The sequence below is a fragment of the Rosa rugosa genome, chromosome 5, assembly GCF_958449725.1.
Source record: "Rosa rugosa chromosome 5, drRosRugo1.1, whole genome shotgun sequence".
Lineage (NCBI taxonomy): Eukaryota > Viridiplantae > Streptophyta > Magnoliopsida > Rosales > Rosaceae > Rosa > Rosa rugosa.
The window spans coordinates 37,869,197-37,891,241 of NC_084824.1; the positions used below are offsets into that span (position 1 = coordinate 37,869,197).

A 22,045-nucleotide genomic window follows, 5' to 3' on the forward strand; every position below is an offset into this window, starting at 1 on the left:
GTTGTACGTTTAATTAATTGTGAAGACTCAAACTAGATAGATTGTGTTCCATTTGATATTTTCAGTTTCTTTGTTTTTTTGTCTTACTTTTGATCAGATGGTCTTTTTTTTTGTTTTATTTTGTTTGTCATTTTTTTTTCTTTTGTCTTTTTCTTGCTTGAAGTAGCCGATGTTGATTAATTTGGGTTTTTGTGTTTTTGGCTAAGATTAATTTGGTTTGTTTAAACCGCAATTCCAACACCTGGTATAATGGTTCCAACACCTGAAACAATGGTTCCTTCGTCTCGAGTAGCAATAGTTGGTGGTCCATGAAATGGAAAAGGAACATTACTGTTCATGTGACAAGCAAAAGCAGAATTTTGTTTACCAATACTTTGATGATTCTGACTGATTTTAGATTTATCTCCTGTTCTGCACCAAAACTTTGTGGTGCGATCATTGCTACCACTACAAATCATATGACCAATAGGATGCCACTGAAGATCCCACACACTATTATCGTAACTGTTACTGTGTGCATTAGGAATTTCAACCCGGGGAGTTTCATGCCCAACAACATCACTACTCCCACTGACAAAATATTCTTCAAAGAGGATGCCAAGCTAGAGCAGTCACTTGGTTCCGGTGGCCGCGGAAAGATTCAAGTTCCTTCATAGCCCTCAAGTCGTAAAGCTTAATGACTTGATCCTTGGAAGCAGTTAGCAGCCAGTTACCATTTCTCCCTGACCTAGCATCCCACAGTTTGACAACACTGTCTTTCCCACCCGAAGCTAGTAGAGACTTTGTGGGGTGCCAGTCAACACACTTGACATTCCAACCACGGCCGGTCAATGTATGCTCTTGTTGGCCCCGTTCAAAATCCCAGATTTTAACAGTAGTATCATCCGAACATGAACAAAACTTCAAATTACTCCTACAAAAGCTCAAGTCCCGAACCGATTCTTGGTGAGCAGATTCATTGACTAGCACATTATTCATGTTACTCTTCCAATACCTGATTGTGCCTCCATCATCACCAGAGATCCAATCTTCATCATCAAAACTCCACGCCATGGACCTGATTGCATGATCATGAGCCTGAATCCTCAATTCATGGTTAAATGACTGACCATTCCAAAGAGTGAACTCCCCATTTTGAGAGCCTGTAATAAGACGCGTCCCAGAAGGTGTCCATAAAACTCGATTAATCGAATAAGCACGGGCTCTGTAATTTGTACAAGAGTGCACAAACTGTGCAGCAAATGGGTTATTAATCGAAGAACAGGCAGCCGCCGGCAACGGATCTGAGGAGGACCACTTTCGATTCTGTGTGTATCGGACGACAGAGCCGGTGTAATCAACTGTCGTTCTGATCTGGGTCTGGGTCTGGGTCTGGGTCTGCCTTCTATTCCTGATTGCACCAAAACCATCGACCTGAGGAGGAACCTGACGAGGAGGGCGTGGGCGTGGGCGTGGGCGTGATACTCTGGGGCCATCTTCACTAGTTGAAGGGAGATCGGAAATCAAGAAATTGAATTTATTTAGGGCAAAAATTTCAGAGTAAAAACAAGGGAAATTAGAATCGCAGAGCAGAGTGAGGAGAGGAGGTAAGCAATTGGGAAGAATGAGGAGAAATGCTAATTTATAATAGAGCTAGAGCAGGCCGGGTTTATTACTTAATCTAAGGGCAACTCCAACCATGGGGTTCAAAACCAGATTTGGGAGAATTATAGAACTTCTCATCTCCAACCATGGTTTTTGGGGGGTGTTGGTCCTAAATTTATAGGACTTGGGCTCATCCCAAGTCTCAAATATGTGACTTTTTCAAGACCAGAACTCGTCACTGTAGCTACGGGGCCACCAAGTGGGCTGTCTCAGCCCAACAGGCGAAGAGACGCGCCTGGAGCTGGGCTTGAAGGAGACGCGCGCGTCAGGGGAAGGGAGAAAGAGCACGCGCGCGTATGCGCTGGAGAGAGAGAAAGGCCTGATGAAGTCTGGTTCACGGGCCCTACTAGAGCTGCGTAACGGTCATCAATCTGAAGGGCTCTGATCAGTCCATTTTGAATATGGACGGTCAGATGTTGGGTTAATTTGTTTTTTTTATTTGACTGAAACGGTTAATCCAATGGCTCAGAATTTTTGGAAAAAAGTGATCAACGGCTCTTATTAATTGAAGGGTTATTATTTCCTTTTTGTTCCAAAAAAAATAAAAAAATTACCAGAAAATTGAGGGAAAAAAATATACCCGTTGGAACAGTGAATTGTAGGAAATTCTATAAATACCTACCCATTCTTTTCTATTTCCTCACACCAAATATCCTCCATCTCCTTCACAATTTTCCATTCATTAACCCATCTTCTTGTTCTTAAATATATCTTCCTTTTTTTTTGTTGTCTTGGAAAAAAATGGCTCCAAGAGGGGATTCTTGGAGACACAATGAAGAATGGTTTGTGTTTTAATTTATGATAATAAAAATTATTTTGTTGAGTAGATCATCTTCGTAAAAAAGCATTGAACTTTTATTTTCATAATAAAGCACACCACACAAATTAAAAGCACACAATACAAAGTAAAAGCATACCATACAACAATACAACCAAAGTAGGCCATGACCACTTATCATGACAACATGGCCACTTATTGAAAGCACCAAAAAAAAAAAAAAAAAAAAAAAAAAAAAACTCCTCACTAGTGGTTCTGATCGATTAGCTTGTAACTTCATGGTCCATAGGTGATCGACTAGATCATCTTGGAGGTTTTTATTCATCACTGGACATCTAACCTCCCTATAACGACGCAAGAATTGATTTAGTTGTTGCGGATTGCGATGAACATCGGTGTCCATTACTGGTCTCTTATATATCTCTGCTTTCCTTAGTCTGGTTGGGATATCATCCTGATCAAATGGCTCTGCTGCATCTTCATCATGCTCATCTTCAACAATCATATTGTGCAAGATAATGCACGTCATCATGATGTATTGAAGGTTCTCCTTACTCCACCCACGAGCTGGTCCTCTTATGATTGCCCAACGAGCTTGGAGAATACCAAATGCTCTCTCCACATCTTTTCTGTATGCTTCCTGCATCCTTGTGAAATGTTGTGTCTGCGGCGACCTCGGGTTACGGATTACTTGTACAAATGACCCCCACTTAGGGTATATGCCATCAACTAGGTAATAACATTGACGATAATGCCTATTACGTACCTGGTACCTCACTTCAGGGGTTTCACCGGTGCATACGTCATTGAACAACGGTGAACATCCAAGGACATTAATATCATTCAGGGAACCTGGAAGTCCGAAGAATGCATGTCAAATCCAAGTATCGTAGGAGGTCACCGCCTCTAAGATGATTGTGGGTTTCCCCTTGTAGCCAGTATACTGCCCCTCCCATCCGGTGGGACAATTTTTCCATTGCCAATGCATACAATCAAGGCTACCGACCATCCCCGGGAATCCCCGTTCTGCAGCTTTGTCAAGCAGCCGTCGCAAATCTACCGGTGTTGGTCAGTGGAGGTAAGTCTCATGGTACACATTCCAGATTGCTTTTGTGAAGTGCTCAAAAATCTCAATGGCAGTGATCTTCGCAATATCTAGGTAATCATCGCAGAAATCAGTTATGATGCCATACGCGAGCATTCTCATGGCGCATGTCAGCTTTTGTTCAGTGGATAAGCTGAGTCTCCCACAAGCATCTCTTGTTTGAACAAAATATGGGTCGTAGTTGGCCACGTCGCGCATCATCCTGTCAAAGACCCAAGGTTGCATTCTATATCGCCTACGAAATATGTTTGGTTCATAACTGCATGGATCCGTGAAGTATTGAGCTTTGAGTCGAAGATCCATCAGCTCTCGGTCCCTGGCCTTATAGGTACAACCTTCTGAAGAACCACCCCATTGTGAATCCTCATCTTCCAGAGTTTGGATTTGCAAGGCAGCGGCAGACATCATCAAGGCTCGTCGACGGCCTCTTCTTGATCTTTCTGCAACCATTTCGTCAAACGATTCATTGCAGAAATAGTTTGACAAAATCAAAACAGAAAAGAAAGAAAGATTTGTGTGATTTGGATATGAGAAGTGTTTGTGAATTTGTGAGGGATGAGGATGACAATGACCCCATATTTATGGACGGTTTGAGTTCATATCATTAGATAAGATATGACAAGTGGCGGACAAAGACTCAACCGTAATTTGGACAGCCAATTAGAGATTGACACGTGGCGCTGAAATCACATCGAAATTCGGCTGTTTGGCATATATGCCGACACAAAACATCAAAATATCTTCTAAATAGTTAGATTCTTTGTCGTATGTGCCGACACGTTTGTCGTATATGCCGACACAAAAAAAAAATTTAACACTTTTTTTTAATTCATTAAATAATAAGAATAATTTTTAAATATTATGATAAAATGTTAAATTATTTTTTTTACCTTATTTAATTAAATTAACATATTTTTAATATAATATTCATCAAAATTATACTCATATTATATTTTAATCAATAATAGTGAAAATAGCACCCCCATATAGCACCTCATGGTTGGAGATGAGAATTGAGTCCTATATGAATAGTGCAACAAGGGGGTGCTAAAATGAGAATAGCACCCCCAAATGGTGCCAATGGTTGGAGTTGCCCTAAAAGGAAACCCTAAAGTCCTAAAACTTCAAGGAAAGCCACAAGGGTGCGTCTGGGCTACGTCGAGTGTGGCCTGCCTTGCTCGCGTCTTCCTCTCCACACAATGTGGATGACACACAAGGGCACAGTAGAACAATCAGTTCAAAAAAAACCTCGTTACAGTAAAAAACGAATTAAGGGCTTTCATGACAAATCCCATATGCCGAACATGAATCATATGAATGAATTCCCGTAGAGTAGAACCCACAAAGCCAAATCCATATGAGATATCTGCACACTATTCTTCTTCTTCTCTTAAACCCCGTATCTTCTCGGTTCTGGATTCATGTCAGAGCTTGGCCAGATCACCCAAACGCATACCCAATTGAGAGGAAATGCCACAGAAAAGCCAAACCGCCACCGTGAGCAGTGGTCTCGGCGGTGGCCGTAACAACTAAAATGGCAACTTTTCCAAAAATTAATCCAAATCAAAAACCACGTATATAAACGTCTACAGCATGAAGAATAGATCAAGTTCAATACCTCATGCATTGAACTTCAAACCCTCGCCGAATATTGCAGGGAAACCGCCAGAAAAGCACACAACTCGTTGGCTTTCATTCTCTTTCTAAACCATTCACTGGACCAACAGAGGATAGAAGCGGAACCGCAGCAAGGAGCCTTGCGCAGCCGCTCAGTGGTCGTACGGCAGAGTCCCGACCGAGTTACTTTCGCGGGTCGGCGAACCAGAAACGGGTTGAGCATCTGGGATGTTTGATCCGATCAACCCCTTTTTAGGATTTTTTGAAATAGATCAAGTGTGGAATCAATGGTTCAGATTAGACAGTGATTGGAGTTAATGGCCCAGATCGCACTGCGAATTTTCTTTTATTTAAAACGAATTTACATAATTTCTAAGTTTTATAAATCCATAATAATTAGTCCAAATATCTAACAAATTTCCAGAAAATTTTCACAAACTCGTCACATCCCGTAATTTATTATCGAACCTTTAAATTGAATATTTTATATCTGTTTTAGAGAAACGGGAATTGAGAGAAAATTTCTGTGTATTCTCATTGATAATAGGGGCCTATTTATATAGACGATTACAATGCATAGAAACTGAATCGTACAAGGAAAGGTAATCATACATTGAATGGATATTTCTAAGATTCTCCGAGATTATCTCTAGTTAATAACTCTATTACCACTGGTCAAGTAACCTAGAGTTTGGGCCAGACACATATTCTGGATTTACTTGAACACTCCCCCTTATGTCGCTCAAACGTGGTGCTCCTCTCGTTGCCTCATTAAAAATCTTGCCGAGTAACAAAAACCCTGTGGAACAAAAATAACCTCGGTCGAAGGGGAAAAAGAGCACAACACACCCTTCACGTTTCTAGACTATACATGTAGACATCTCCCCCTGATGACTACGGTCATGAGAGTTCGAATAACTTCCGCAAACGATGCTACCAACATGTTCCTTGAAAGTGGAATTTAGGCAATGACTTAGTGAGCAAGCCTGCCACAATGTCCTCAGATTGAACCTAGTTCACTTTGATCTTGAGGAGAGTTTGTTGTTGCTGATTATCCTTGGTGTTGTCGCTTTTGATGTAGCCTTGCTTCATTTGTTCAAAACAAGCAACATTATCCTAAATGCTCGTAGGCTCATCTGTGGTAGACTTCAAACCACAATTTTTCGAACATGCATAATTATGGATCCAATCCATATACATTCACGAACCACTTCGTGAAGAGCAATGATCTCTGCATTGTTTGAAGATATAGCGACTAGGGTCTGTTCTATAGACCTCCAAGATATCACGGTTTTCACCCATGGTGAACACTTAACCAATTTGGGAATGACCTTGGTATGGGTCAGAGAGATACCCAATATCAGCAAAACCTTCCAAAACACATGTCGTTTTGGGATGGGGATAGTGGACGCAGGCCAGTGTTGGCGGCATTCCTGGTGTATGATGGGTCCAAATCCATCATCTCTCTGTATGGATAGAACAAGCTCATATCAATCGTACATCTCAAGTACCGAAAGATACCTTTTACACCAATCCAATGGCGTCGTGTTGGCGCAGAGCTATACCTTAGCTAACAAGTTCACTGCAAATGAGATGTCTGGTCTTGTGCATTGAGCTAACTACAATAATATGCATATTGTACTTAAGTAAGACACTTCTGCCTCTAGCACATCTTCGTCATCATCCTTCAGACGAAGAGGATCCTTTTCAGGATCAAGACTACGGACGATCATGGGGGTGCTTGAAGGCTTGAATTTGTCAAAATGTCTAAGCATCTATCAACACGATGCTCAAGTTCCAAACCGAGACATAATCGTGTTCTCCCAAAATCTTTCATCTCAAACTCTGATTTCAAGTGTTCAGCGGTTTCCCTTAACTCTTTAAGGGCTTCCAATGAAGATCATGTCCAACATGAACCGCGATAGAATCTGAAACTTGTTATGGAAACGCTCGGGCATATCCCTTCCCAATCAAGTAGTCACTTTAGTGAGCGTTTCAACCTTATTGTAAACGCACTCCGTGCTCTAGAGCCACTTGAATTGGGTAAATGAAGTTCACCATGAACCTTCATGTATATTCCGTATTTAGATCCCCATAGAGATACGTAGTGACCACATTCGTAAGCTGCATGATCAGTTATTTGGAAACTACCAAACTGACAGGGTAGTGGAGTGCAACGACATCCATTACGAGAGAATATGTCTCATCGTAGTCGATTCCAGGGCGTTTTGTGAGAAGCCTTGCGCCATAAGGCGAGATTACCATCTCTTTTTCTCATCACACTTTCTAACGAATACCCATTAGTCAACATGTTTTATGTCAGGAGGTGTTGGCATCACCGGCTGAAAGGCCTTCCTCTTCGTTAGAGAATCTAACTTAACCTGAATCGCATCTTTCCATTTAGGCCAAATTTCTCTACGTTGACATTCATTCATCAACGGAGCGTGGTTCGATATCATCGGAATCAACAAACTCATGCACAACGAAATGCGCAATTACATCATCAATTATGATGGAGTTTCTATCCCACGTCTCATGTACACTAGTGTAATTTTCATAGAGCTCTATATTCTCAGGAATAGGTTCTGACGTTGAGGCGTCCCCCAACGATAACCATAATCCAGAAGATTCTCATGAGATGGATTTTGAGTCTTGATGATCAAAGGATTAGAATGTGCCAAAGTATCCTTCGAACCCACGGGCCTCCCACGCATCCTAGTTGGGGCCATGGCTTGTAACGCCGGAGTGCCACTTTCTTTGGCGTTGGCGCCATACCTACCTCAGTGTAGGGTGGCGCTACGTCCTCTTGTAGGGACGTCCATCCTTGCAGGCATGTTTGCAGCAGATATGTGTGATCTCGTCACTTTAGTGGGGATCGAGAAGAGACATAGTGGGGACAGACCACGACAATTCATGTTGTTCCTGCTGAACATTGGTGTTTTTATCTCCCCCTAACGACGGGAATACTGTCTCATCAAAGTGACAACCCGCAAATCTAGCGGTAATGAGATAGCCTTGCAAGGGCATTAAGTGGCGGACGATTGTCAGAGTCTCAAATCCAACGTAGTTTCCCATTCGTCTGTAAGGACCCATCATAGAGCTTTGTGGCGGTGCAATTGGTACATAAATGGCACACTCAAATATGCGTAAATACGAAATACTTGGACCCAGTCACTAGCTGTAACTCAGAGGTAGATTGAGTGGCAATGGGTCGTAGACGAATTAGCATAGCTACATGCGATATTGCATCACCTCAAGCGGATATAAGGAGATTGGTGCGCATTACTAATGTCCTGACTACCATCGTAGTCGTTTCCGCGAGACCTTTTGGGTGTGTTCATGGGAATATGATGTCTAACATCAGTCTTATTACAATAACCATCAAAAGTCTTCGATGTAAACTCTCTAGCATCGTCAAGTCCAATTGACGGAAAAGGATGATCCGGGGAGTGAGCCCGTTGTCATATGATATTTGCTAGGAGTGTAGCATAAGCAGCATTACAAGTGGACAATGGCACAACACGTGACCAGCGTGTTTGCGTGTCAACCAATCATCATGAGATATTTAAACGTTCACAAGTTGGTTGAATCAGTCCACAGAATCCCCATGGATGCTATGTAAGAACATAATGAGTATTATCATATCCTTTGCATAGGACGGTCTCAGTCCTAATTTCCCTAAGGAACAGGCTTTGTAAACGAGCGAGAGGCTTTAGAAGCAACCAATGAGGATTGTGGTTGGTCCTGAGCGTCTGAAACGCTACTTGAAGCAAAGTTGGTGATTGTAGAATCACCTAGGGCGCCATCACCATGATGGACGCCATCCATGGCGTCATGGATAGGAATTGTGCCAGCCCTAGGCTGGTGGTGGACGGCGGCGGTGCCAGAGGCAGCAGCGGCGGTCACACTTAGTCCAGGAATCAACTTTTGATTCATGCTTCGTTTCGCTCGAAAGAGTAGATGTCCGTGTGAAGTCTTTAGTAGACGGATCATCATGACTAGGATGACCTATCCTGTCGTGACAAAGCCATTATGTGTCTAAATCCAAGAGATCTTCTCTCATAAATTTATTGGATTTAATAGCTCGAATGGTGACATAGAGTCCACTAGAGAGACACATAAACTTCTCTAAGATGCACCTTTGTTCGCAATCATTAGAGGTATTGCAAAGGAACTCATTTCTGTTCTCTACATGCGTTTTCGCATGGTATCCGTTGGCTATTCATAGGTGCAATTTGCCCTAGGAGCGTAGAGAGTTTCTGTGACAGTAATCAAGGTGCCATTTGGCAAGGGAAACTTGGGCTATTCCATGTCCTTGAATTAATATTGATGGCCCAGCCATCGTAGTCACAAAAGTAATATTCTAAGAATCAAAATGGAGTCATAATGAAAAGAACTCAAACTTTTATTCATAAGCCAACGGAGTACATCATTGTCTCTTAACAATTAGGAGAATCTAATCCAAATGCAAGCTAATGCAAAACAAAGGTAGTCGTTTGACTTCTTTCGGTAACTCCAAAATAAATATGACCAGGCGAGTAGAGAGATGTCGGTGGAGCAAAGCTCGCTTAAGTACCACTTATCTCAAAACCTTCCTAGACATCATACTCATTTTGGATGAGCCTATGTGAAGAAAAACTAAACCAATGGCATTTACGACAAAGTATATGGCAATTGCCTATTACATCTCTTGGAAAAATAAAGACTTAAACAGAATTGGCAATCTATTGATCCCAGCCAGATTTGTAGTCTTCAACCATTCACTCTAGATCTTCTTCTTGATCTTCTTGTTCCACATAGTGAGCTTCTCTTGCTTCACAATATGCTTTGTAGGCGGTGACAATTGCTTCACGAGCTCTACAAATGTGTGACCAATTACCGGATATTCCACATCGAGAACATACATCTCTTTGCTTAGACTCCATTGATTGAGGCGCTTTGAAAGCGTCATTTAGATGACTCTTACTGTTGGTGGCGCCACCAACATGGCCAGAGGCGTTGCCTCCCTCTCTCTTTCCACGTTGACCTCTTTGGTTCCGTGTTCGCCTATTTTGGTGATTACCTTCCCAAGTAGAGTAATTATATGGACCAGAACGTCCAGAAGTATCCCTAAGATTAGAGTTTCGCTCGTGGCGCCCTCTCTTAGGGGCGCGACTATAATTGGATTTCGGAATATGCTCTGTTTCCACGGATCTCGAATTATAGTTCTTCACAAGGATGTTGGCATGCTTTTCAGCGACATTCATAGCTCCAATGAGCTCATGAAACCTTGTGATACGTCCTGCAGTAACATCGATTCGATAGTTCTTAGCAACCATCAATGCAGAGACGGGGAAGGTAGAGTGTAACGTCCCGAACCCAAATTCACCGGTTTACTAGTCATTTGGACAGTAAACGGTAATTTGTTTTACTTTTACTCTTTTTCAGCAACTTTAGTGGCCCTAAAAGTTGACTTTTTGTTCGGGTCAAAATTTGGGAAAATGTTCTTCATGGAAGTTGTAGAGGACGTTAAACCGAGCGCGTGCATATGTGGTTCGTAAAAATCGGAGCTCGTATGCGATAGTTATAAGCGAAATAGTAAAGTTACTGTTTACGGTACTGTTCATGGTAAGTTTCTATAAATAGCCAAGTTACTGTGGTAAGTTTCCATTTTTGGAAACTTACCCGGCCTTTTCTCTCTCTTCTCCCCCGACATTTTCTTCCTCTTCGGCCCGATTTCTTCTCCCTCCGGTTTCTTCCTTCTCCGGCCGACCCACGACGGAATCCGGGCACCGGCAGGCTCGCCTCCTCCTCCTTGTCACGCCTGGGGTGGTGTTTGGCGGTGGCTCGACCGGTGGAGCTCGGAATTGAGCTGTGAAGGTTACTGTAGCCGATCGGAACTTTCATCGATTTCCGGCGATTCCGGCCGTTTCCGGCCACGAAATTGGCATCGAAGGTTCGGTTTTCATCACTGATCATTTCCCCTATGGCCTTGTGTCACGATTTGTTGTGTAGAAGTCGAATTGATGAATTGAAATTTTAGGGTTCTTGAGAAATTTCTGGGCTTGTGTTCATCGGCCGAATTGGAGCTCTTTCAGGTAAAATTGGAACTTGTTGTAGTTGAATGAATGGTTGGGTGTGTTGAGTAGATGCTACTGTGTTGAGTAGATGCTACTGTCCAAATTTGGTGGCCATCGGAGGTGTGTAGGGCAGTGTTTTAATTCCAGTTTTTAGCCCATTAAATTCTATAAATGTTGTAGAGCTTGTATGTGAAGTTTGGTGATTTTTGGAGAAACTTGGAATTAATTATGAATTTTTGAAGTTTAGGGTTTCGATTATCGAATTACGAGAATCCGACCGTCGGATATCTCTCGGTTCTGCTTTGGAACCTTTAGATTAACGAATTGGTATTAGTGGTATAATTTGGGCTGAATCCGAGGAGAATGGGAGATGTAAATTATGAGGAATTGAGTTTAGGAATTATATTAAATTGTTGAATAATTATTCACGGAATATAATCGTGTACAAGATGTCGTACCGAGCCCTGGCTCGATGAAGGAACTCGTATACGTGATCGTCGGAATAGTACTGTGAGTGGACTTTTGTTTTTAAGTAATTGATGCATGCATTATTTCTTAAAGTATGCTCTATTTATTCATCAATTTACATTTCGAGTATGAGATTATAAATTGATTTCGTATTATCTCATATAAATACTTTCATTATTGATTCGTTTCCGAAATTGCTTTTGATTTATAATCTTAATGGTGAATTATCTTATTTCCGAGGTTATTTCCAGAATTATTCTCTAATTATATTTTATTTCGATTTGAGACTTTTAAAGGAGTTTCGAAATGGGATTTCGATGGAATTATTTCTTGTTTATTTATTTGATCTTTGGTTTTGGCATTGGGAATGCCTTAGTAATGATTTCGGTTTGAGAATTGTGATTTTGTTTAATCTCGCTTTTCTGCTATTGATTTGGAGATACTTTTGGCGTGTGAGACACGTCGTTGGAAATTCTTTAACGAGAGATGGGGGAAGCCTTATGTATTTTGGATTTACTGGATTTTCGGTTATGTTTCCCTGTGCCATACTGAGGGGTGATTTTATCATGCTAGCATTGATTTTCCGCCTTTGTGGCGCGGTGATGGGATCACCGTAGCCCTTCCGCCTTTGTGGCGCAGGTTATTGTCTCTGTGACAGTAATTCTGTAGCCCAGTATCCTATCGCTACACTTAGTGGCGTAAGGGTATATTACGGGAGTTATGGGAGTTCTTTAGCCTGGGAGGCTATCACCCAAGCCTGAGTGGCTTATTCGTATGGCTATCATCTTCCCCTACTTATACTATTTTTGACTAGCGGGGACTAGTCTGAGTTTTCTTAACCAGCGGGGCTGGACTTATATTTTCGAGTATTGAAATTTCAATCTCTTACTCTGTTGTTTTGACTAGCGGGGCTAGTCGGTTTTCTGGAGTTCAACGTTTTTCGGATTATTTTCTTAAGTGTTCTATAAAATATAAATGTTGCATGCATCCGGATTTTATATATATCGAAAAATGTGGGAAAGTATGAAGTTTTATTTTGTTTTATTCATATTAAATTATTTATTTTTGTCCACTCACGCTAACGTTTTTATGTACTTTCCCCTGGGCCCTTCGGTTTCAAATGCCCAGTGTGCAGGAGAAATTAGTTGAGGTCGAGCGTACATGGAGTCGAGGCATAGTCAACAGTATGGCTTCCGCAATTGCCTTGAATTAGGTTTTCCTCATTTACCTTTCTATTAGAATTGCTCTGATTACCTGCGGAATTAAGGTTATTAAGTCCAGATTTGTGTGTTGTGAATCTGGTTGATGTTGTTTGAGGGAGCAGGGTGGCTCCAGGAGAATAAGGATGGGTGATTTAGAAGTGTAAATTCTCTTTCTACAGGTTTTGGGTTGTCCACTTTAGGGGAAGTTCTGCCTAATTTTCGGTAGAATTTCTTCTAAGGTGGGCCCCGCAGGTCCACTTCGGATTTCAGGGTGAAATTCGGGGCGGGTCCTGTCATAGAGAGAGTCTTCTCAATCAATATCTCATCTGTGATATCTTTACCACAGAATTCCATTAAGGATTTAATGCAAAGTGCTTCCGAGTTGTAGTCAAGAACTGACTTGAAATCACAGAAGCTGAGGCTATGCCATCTCACTTCTAGGTCAGGAAGCAGGGAGTCACGAACGTTGCTAAATCTTTCTTCGAGTGAGACCCACAACCTTCTGGGTTCTTCTTCATTCATACACTCGTACTAGAGTGAATCATCCATTTGACGAGTCATTAGGATGATGGCTTTTGCCTTATTTGCCTCTAAGGCTGCTCTATTTGTTTCCAAAGCTTGAGCTTGCTCAACAGTTAGCACGTCCTGGCTAGGCTCGAGAATCGTATTCAGGATTCCATCGGCCTTAAGATGCTGGCGGACATTACGAACCCACCTGTGATATCTAGAGCCATGCTTTCCCAATGGAGCAAAGTCCAATTTGTTCAGGTTACTCATCCTGAAAGAGAACAAGAAATTAGGGTTAGTTTCATAGCGTAAAATGCTACCACAAAAACATATAAAATTTCTGAGCGTAGTTGCTCCCAAGAAATTATGAATTTTTGAGTGTAATCGCTTCCAAGAAATTCAATTCCAAGAGGTATTGGATTAGATCGAAACAATGACGTAAGTGGTCGATCATAAATTCTCTACAAACTCTAAGTTTGGAGATCTCAACAAGCTCCAAGCTTGGAGTGAGCACGAACCCCCACAGTTTGGCTTAATTAGGTCTCCCCTATGATGAAGAAATGGGGGTAGAAGAAGGGAGTTTGCAAGTCCCCGGGAAAAAGAAGAGAAATTGAATAAAAACTCAAAAAATGGAACTTTTAGTAAAAAATACCTTGAAATAGGTCGCCGGAAAATTTGGCATGAAAAAGGTGGTCGGAAAAAGTCAACGGAAATCGGGCCGGAAAAGTCGCCGGTCGCTGAAAATCTGGCCGAGCTGACGTGGCACCGGAATGCTGACGTGGCAGAATCTCTGATGACGAGGCTGTGCTAACTGGCTTGCTGACGTGTCGGTGCACTCGCACAGTGGGCCAGTGGGCTGCCCTCCTTTTTTTTTTTTTTCTTCTCTTCTGACTTGGGCCCGCCTCTCCCTTTCTTTTCTGCTTCTGGGCCGCGTCTCTCCTCTAGGCTGCTTCTTTCTTTTCTTTCTTTTTCACTAGCAGAGATGATGCTGGTCCGGTCACGTTTTGATCGGTTTCTGGATATCTGGTCCCGATTCCTGGAGCTTGGGGTCGAGTTGGCTTTGGTGGCAAAGTATGACCGTGAAAAGATGTCTGGAAGCTTGTGAACCGGACAGGGATATTTTTCTCTGCTTGGAGGGCCGGTTCGGTACTTTTTTGTCCTGTTCTGGGGGTGGCGCCGCCGGTTCTGGGGTCCTGAATTGAAGGCTTCAATATATGTGGTGGTGGTTGCTAGGGTTTGAAGGCTACGAAATTAGGGTTTCAGGGTTAGGGCTTCGTGCTGATAACGTGTTTTAGAGAAACGGGAATTGAGAAAAAATTGCTGTGTATTCTCGTTGATAATAGGGGCCTCTTTATATAGAGGATTACAATGCATAGAATCTGAATCGTACAAGGAAAGGTAATCATACATTGAATGTATATCTCTAAGATTCTCCGAGATTATCTCTAGTTAATAACTCTATTACCACTTGGTCAAGTAACCTAGAGTTTGGGCCAGACACATATTCTGGATTTACTTGAACAATATCAAAAATATTTTAATTTTTGTAGGTCACAAAGTCTAGGAAGTTTCTATAAAAATTTCTATTTATTTTTTTATCTTAAAAAAGTGTCATTTATTTTGTTTAATAATTTTGTTTCAGTAACAGATTTTGTAGAAAGTTATAATAAACTACACATTACTTGCATTATATTAAAATGCGTAATTATTTTTATAATTAAAAAATGCTTTTTTATTTCAATAGTCGAGGTGAACTTTTTCCACACTAGACATATTTTTCATATTTTGTGAAATTTAAAGAAAAAATGAAATTAAAATCTGATAAATTAAAAATGTTCTATGTGTTTATTGCGTAGTAATCTTATCTTATATAATTAAGCCAATTCTTGAGGAAATGGTTAAATTTTTAAAGTACCATATATGCCCTCACATAATATAAATATTAATAAATAAATTATTTTTATATGAGGATAAGATAGTCAATAGACTATATCGTATTTGAAAAAAATTGCAATACCTCCCATGAAAAAGGAGAAGCTTCCCCAAAATCAGGGACACAAATTGCTATAACTTTTTTAATTTAAAAAAAATTAAAAATAAAAGCCAATTAACATGTGCGGAGCACATGTTAAGGGGCTAGTATGTATTATGTAAAAATATTAACCCAAAATTTATGCTTATACTTTCATAAACAGAGTCGAATCATAATGAGATAAATGTCCCAAAATTTTGGATCGCACAAAATCCTTATCTCTACTACTATAAATGGAAGCCATTCTTTTGGTGTCAAAGGCTTCACCAAAAACTTAAATTGACATATATTCCTTTTGAATAAAATAAATACATCTAAAAAAAATAAAAGAATATCATAAAAGAAGAAAAGAGTGGGTTAGAAACACAATTTCAATCCATAAATTGTTGCATGTAGTTTCTTAACTTTTATTCTCTTTAGTGGCTGAAATTTGAGACCAAAAGGTATCAAGATTTTTGTTATTATTACTCCGGGTATCGCACGGGTATAACGCTAGTAGCCTATTAATGCAGTCTAGCATGTTTATTTGTTGTAGACTTGTAGAGAAAAGTATACCTTTCAATATGAACAAGGTGAAAAAAATAGAATTTGACAAATTCAACCGTTGGATGTGATCAAGGCAGGGAAATATAGCTATAGTAAAAAATTAACGTTTCTCCATTGATAGATATATTCAGTTATTCACACCGGTGTCTTCGTCGGAACTGGGGGTGCCAAAACAAATCCGTCGAGCCAAAACTTAAAAGCCTAGGTGGGTCGCTTTATTGGGGGATGTGACAACCATAGAAAAAATAAATAAAATAAAATAAAAAAGGACAAGAAGTTATAAGTTGGTAACAGAAATGGATAGAGAAGAGAAGAGAAGAGAAGAGAGGAGAAGAAAGGAGGGTGAAGATGTCGTCCACATGTTTGCTACCACCTATCAATGGAGGCCACCTTCTCTTCTCTCTCAATCACCATCGCCTCTCTGCAACTCCCACTCCCTACAAGTAACTCCTCCTCCTCTCTAACTCTTTTCTCTTTTTCACTCCACATGTCTTTTGCTGACCCAATTCTTATTGAAGAAGAATACAATTGTCTTTTTAAGGATGAAACTCGCATACCCACTTCTCAGTGGGTTTCTATAATTTTTGTCCATGTTCTGTTTTTTTTTGTCCATGTTCTGTTTGGTTGCTCAAAATTTGAAAAACCGGGAACTGTACATTTTCCAGTAATGATGTTTTTTCTTTACCTTGTTCATTTCTGCTGAAGAAATTATTATTCAGAGAAGAATCAAAATTTAAATTTTTAATGCCATGACTCACATTTTGGGTAACAAAGAGTTACCAGATAGAGAGAACAGTGCATTCCATTCTTCCTCTTCTTTTTCGCCATCTCGATAATAATGGTAGTGTTGTGTTTTTTTTTTTTTTAACATTTCATGCGCCACAAACTGTACTGTTTCTTTCTTCTGGGTTATGTTTGTAAGATTTAAGAAAGATAAATTGGATGGAATTGCAAGAGTAGTGTTGAGGGTGCAAAAAGGTTGGTTGGTTAAAGCAAATGGAGTTCAGAGCCATAATGTAACCTTACAGTTCATGTCATGATCAAATGTGAAAATGTTTCCGTTTATTGTTGATATATGGCGTTACTGTAATGCATTAATCCGAGTGCTTTGATTGTTATCACGAGTTCATATCCTCTTTAAATTAATTATGAGAGGAGTTCTCCTAGTGTTCAGGTTTAGCCTTCTTTCGGTACTTTTGCTAATAAAGAAAAAACTGACAAAGGAAAGTCAGGGAATACCTCTGCATTTTTCAATGAATAACTTCTGCTTTAACATGATATGGCTGGGCAAGAATGCTGATAGAGATTCTGTCGTAAGATAAGTGCCTGCACTGCAGAAGGTAAAAATGACCTCAAACAGGAAGCACAAGAATGAAATTGATTATCTGTAGTCACCAGGATCGCCTTATTCATCAGTGGTTGGGGATCTGACTAAGTACTGTCAGTTAGTGAAGTTATATCTTTACTGGCTGTCTCTTAAGTGATTTAGGATTTATACTCGGTAAGTTGCTAGCATGTTTCTCTCTAACAAATATATTGAAAAATTGCTTACTTTTCCAGGTGGGGATGGAGAAGATACCAGGCTGGAAACATAGTTGCTTACAGAACCAATGGCCACGCCCTTCAAATGTTGCCCAATCCTAATGTATGCACCCAAGGATTCCACATGTATAACACCAATATATTTGGTTTGAATATGGTCAAAGATTTTTTTAGGTATGTAGTTGGTAGTTTAATCAATTAGTGTTGGGTATCTAGGCTATAGATATATATGCTTCACTGCTTGTTTGATGTTACTTGATTATGATTTAAGCCTCAGTTTATAGAGTGCAGGTGAAGCTGCATTTTAAAAAAAGATTTAAGTACTAAGAAGAGTAAAATGACCGCATGTAACGAGTTTAAGATTTCAAGTACAATTTCTTAGTATTCTATCCTAAATAGTTAGACTGCTGTATAAGACATGTTATTCAATTCCAAATCTGCTTGACATAGTGGAAAATTGGAGTGGAGTAAGTCTTCAAATTATATTGAAGTGCATTAAGTTACTAATTCTTCATCCTGTCATCTAAATAGACATTGTTTTTTCCATGCGTCCTTATAAGGTGAGCAAGGATGTTCCATTCTTGTTAGTACAATCCATCATACATCAGCTGAGCATCGGTAATTAATTGTTGTTGACTGGTTTCAAGCTGCATCTAAGGATGTGTCAGCACTGCTATTGTGAAACAAGTTATCCATGACTTATTATGTAGGGAATTCTATAGGATATCAATCTTAAAAAATAAGAAATGACTATGAGATTAATGAAGCATGGTGTTATATATTGCTTACTAATTTCAGAGTTTTTAGAAAAATTGTCTGAACTATGCTTGTCAAAATCATGCTAATTTAGAAGTCTCGAATAAGTTGCATCTTTCACTTGTTATTTTCCATGCCTTGACAACCTTTTCGCATGACCAAATTGAAGTCAACTGGTGAAAATAAGTTTACTTATTATATGCCATCTTTACCATCTGTTGTTAGCTTGGAGTTCACCAAAGGAAACCATGTTTTTTCTTGAAAAAGAAAGATGTTTGATATCTATTTTGTTTTGGTACAGGCGTCTCAAAAGAAAGGAAATAATGAGGTGATCATGGTTGATCCTTTGGAAGCCAAGCGATTGGCTGCCAAACAAATGGAAGAAATTAAAGCAAAGGAGAACTTCAGGGTAAGGAAAACTAACTTGTCTGGAAAAATTTAGTACCATCAGTTATTGGCTACAAATTTCTCAACTTTACCATTCATGGAAATAATTGATGAGGACATCATAGTCAAACCTTTTAAGGTTTACGAGCGAAAGAAATGAAAAAAGAGAGCAGCTAATCACTCCCTTTCTATATGGCTTGATTAATTGCTTTCATTTTAGAAGTCTCTAGGCAGGTGTCTTTCAGTTTCAGTTTGGGAATTTTAAGGTTTCTTTATTATTTCAGTTTCAGTTTTAGGAGTTTAAATTCCTTTATTAGGTCTTTTATGCTTCAGTTTTGTGAAGTGTACAGCCCTAGCTATGAATGAGTCTTTAATGCTAGTTAATATGAGCTATCTGCTCAAATATAAATAAGTGTAAGTGCTAAGTGTAAGTGCCAAGTGGCCATATATGTCTTGATGAATAAAAAAATTTCAGAGTAGTTCTCAGTTTTCCTGAGATTGGAGTGTTGGTGTGAAGCCTTGTGTGAGTGAGAAACCTGGGAGGGATTCCTAGGTCATAGTTTTCACTTTCTACCCTACAAAACCTGCGTGTTAAAGCCCTAAACCTTAGAGTTTGTTGATCCTGGTGTCTAGGCAGTGAATTTACTGCATCAATAATTATAAAAGCACTTTGTATTAAAAACTAATTTGCTGATGTACCACTTTTTAGATTCAATCTTCTCTACATGATATCGATTTCTGTAGTATAAAACTTGGTTTCTTACAAGGCTTGTATAATTTATTTTCTTATTTGTTTCCTCATCATGACAAAAATACATGATAATTGGTGTCAGCTGATGTTGAAATGCAGTCTAGTACTAATATATTTCTACAAATAAATGTAATGATTATAGAGAAAACGACAAATAGAAGCAATTAATGGCGCATGGGCGATGATTGGTCTGACAGCAGGCTTGGTTATTGAAGGTCAAACTGGAAAAAGCATTCTTGTTCAGGTTTAGTTTCCTGATTTTCTGTGACTGCTCATACACACAAGAGTTTATTGGTTTATAACTTATTTTCTGTCTATTCAGTGATTTTATTGCAAATCTTTGCTCTTCAGCTGGCTGACTACTGGAGTGCTATTGTCGACTTTTTCATGCTATAGAGATTTGGATGTCTGGCTGAAGAATTGCAGATTCGTTGCTGTATCATTCTTTACAATTGTACGTATATGATCTTTTAATTAACTGTTGCATCTGCCAGCATATTTATACCTTATATGTTGTGCTTGTATCACAGCCTCCTGCTGATCTGTTATAATTCATGGTGGCATTCTTTTCATTTGGAACTATATTGGGTAGAAGAATTTCCCCTTTGCAATTTTGCACAACTTTTTGGTTACAAACTTCCGAGAAATTGTGAAGACTAGGGGTTTTGGGTGATGCGTAGATGCTTTAAAGTAGAGCTCAGATGAGTAGATGGATTCTTCCAAACTTCCTTCTCCAGGAGCGGACCAGGGTTGGCCTTGAGATTAGTGATAAACATAAACTGCTGAGCTGAGGTTTATTGGGTCCATCTCTTACTAGTGTTTTCATGTATTCCTCTCCAGTCCTAGAATGACTAAACCCTAGTTTCCTGCTGGGTAACAGCTGTTTATTACTAGAGTCTTGTTCAGGAACACCGTTTTAGCTCCGTACTTTTGTGAAAATGGAATCATGATTCTGCATGTTTCATGAACAAATCTTTACCGGTGTTGGGTGAAATAATAACGTAGAGGAGTTGGGTAATTCTCCTAACGAGCAGTAGTTCAGTTTTAGGTATCACTACTGATAAAGATAGATATTTCTGATGAGCCCTAAACCCTAAATGATTCTGTTATTTTCAAATATGATGTCTAGTTGTCTACACAATTTGATAGGGTAGTCCCAAGATTGTAGGCAACTTTACTTCTTTGTTCTGGAGACATGAAAATAGTTGGATTGGCTTCATGGGCTTTTGATATGGAGTTCTAAGCAGTATTGGGCCATACTTGGATACAGTGAAAGGAGTACCATAGATGATGAAATGATATTGGCAAGACATTTGTTGTTTCTTATTCGTAAAAAAAAAAAGACATTTGTTGTTTCTTGTTGTACTACTAGAGCATGTTTGTTTCACAGACTGTCATTGCCCATCTTAATTTCTACAACAGTCCTAGACTCCTCGAGCTTGGTACTATTCTACTACCTGACTCATGTTTGTTGTTGGCAGGACTAAAGAGATAATAGGACTAAAGAGCAGAATATGCAGCATTTCTGTAGGAAATCCATATCAATAGGCAGCATTTCAGTAGAAAATCATCACATGGAGAAAACTTAAAATCCAGATCAATAGACAGCATTTCAGTAGGAAAATACATTCAATCAAAGCATTAGATCCACGATTCAATCTCCACATGATGAGGAGGAGATCAAGAGAGATATCAATCTCCAATCGAAAATTTACCATCTAACATTAATTGGGCTTCCTCCCTTTCAAGGCATTGTACTTGCTGTGGATCATCTTTTTTATAAAGGTGTGCATCTGAATGGAGTCACGATCTGCCCAGTGGCCGATCTGAAATGAAATTGGAGAGAGAGGATTAAAGAACCAGAAATCCTCCTTCTACAGAGAAATTTCAGGAATTGATGAGAAGAAATTGAAAATCTAACAATTCAGACGAAGCTTAGTTGCAGGTAAAAGGAGGTGAGGTCGTGACTCGTGAGGATGATGAGAGAATGATGAACAGAAGCGATGCGTAGAACGAGGCTTCCACAATTCCATGGTTTTTGACTTTTTGGTGTTATTGTGGGGGAGATTTTGAGACTCTAGAGTCTCATTTAAAAGAGTCCATGTTGTTGTCAAACATGGGATAGTGTAACACAAGCTAAATAAGAGAATGTCCAATCCCATGTAACAAACACCCCCTAACGTCCATGGAAAATTGAAGTACTAATTTGTTCTTTTTCTCTTCGGTTTCAAACTGACTGCGTCCCATCGTAATTTATCTATGATGTCAGTGAGATTCGAACTTATAACTTTCACGGTGTTTGATTTCTCATGAGACCAACAGGTTACAATTTATCGGCAGCCTGAAAAATTGAAGTAATTAGCCCCTTCATTTACATTTTCCTAGTAGTTGACTTCTGTTAGTGGCCGGCGCTTAACTGCTAGGAGTACCAACAAAATTAGGTACCAGAATAGGAAGATATAATAATATTATTGACATCCCAAAAACAAACACAATTGCAAACCCCAAGTTGGTGTTAACTATTAAATAGCCACCCAATCAACCCCTATAAAAGTAGCTCCCACTTCATGTCATTTGAATCAAAGTTAATGAGAGTTGCTACTAATATGAAAATATAGTAAAGGCAAAAGAATAGAATATCTGGGACATAT

At 39.6% G+C, this 22,045-nt stretch overlaps 3 protein-coding genes across 6 annotated transcripts; 1 reads left to right on the plus strand and 2 right to left on the minus strand.

Moving 5' to 3' along the window:
- Positions 1-221: 221 nt before the first annotated feature.
- LOC133711615 (flowering time control protein FY-like) lies at positions 222-3,068 on the minus strand. Its single transcript, XM_062137717.1, has 3 exons — positions 2,763-3,068; positions 616-1,230; positions 222-476 (listed from the first exon to the last, which is right to left on the minus strand). The coding sequence occupies exons 1-3, from the start codon at positions 3,066-3,068 to the stop codon at positions 222-224; spliced, it is 1,176 nt and encodes a 391-aa protein (XP_061993701.1).
- Positions 3,069-3,491: 423 nt separating this feature from the next.
- Positions 3,492-3,977, minus strand: LOC133711616 (uncharacterized). The gene has a single exon (XM_062137718.1). It carries the CDS (start codon positions 3,975-3,977, stop codon positions 3,492-3,494), a length of 486 nt encoding a protein of 161 aa, XP_061993702.1.
- Positions 3,978-16,243: 12,266 nt separating this feature from the next.
- LOC133712890 (uncharacterized) lies at positions 16,244-21,526 on the plus strand. 4 transcript variants are annotated; one of them, XR_009847654.1, is made up of 6 exons: positions 16,244-16,401; positions 17,519-17,603; positions 18,558-18,665; positions 19,537-19,638; positions 19,746-19,848; positions 20,876-21,526. XR_009847654.1 is itself a non-coding variant. In XM_062138999.1 (5 exons), the coding sequence occupies exons 1-5, from the start codon at positions 16,307-16,309 to the stop codon at positions 19,717-19,719; spliced, it is 393 nt and encodes a 130-aa protein (XP_061994983.1). In that variant the 5' UTR covers positions 16,244-16,306; the 3' UTR covers positions 19,720-19,966. The 4 variants fall into 4 exon arrangements, 2 of the variants coding, with proteins under 2 accessions (XP_061994983.1, XP_061994981.1); XR_009847655.1 differs by lacking the exon at positions 20,876-21,526 and adding an exon at positions 19,925-19,966; XM_062138999.1 differs by lacking the exon at positions 20,876-21,526 and having other exon boundaries at positions 19,717-19,966.
- The last annotated feature ends 519 nt before the right edge of the window (positions 21,527-22,045 follow it).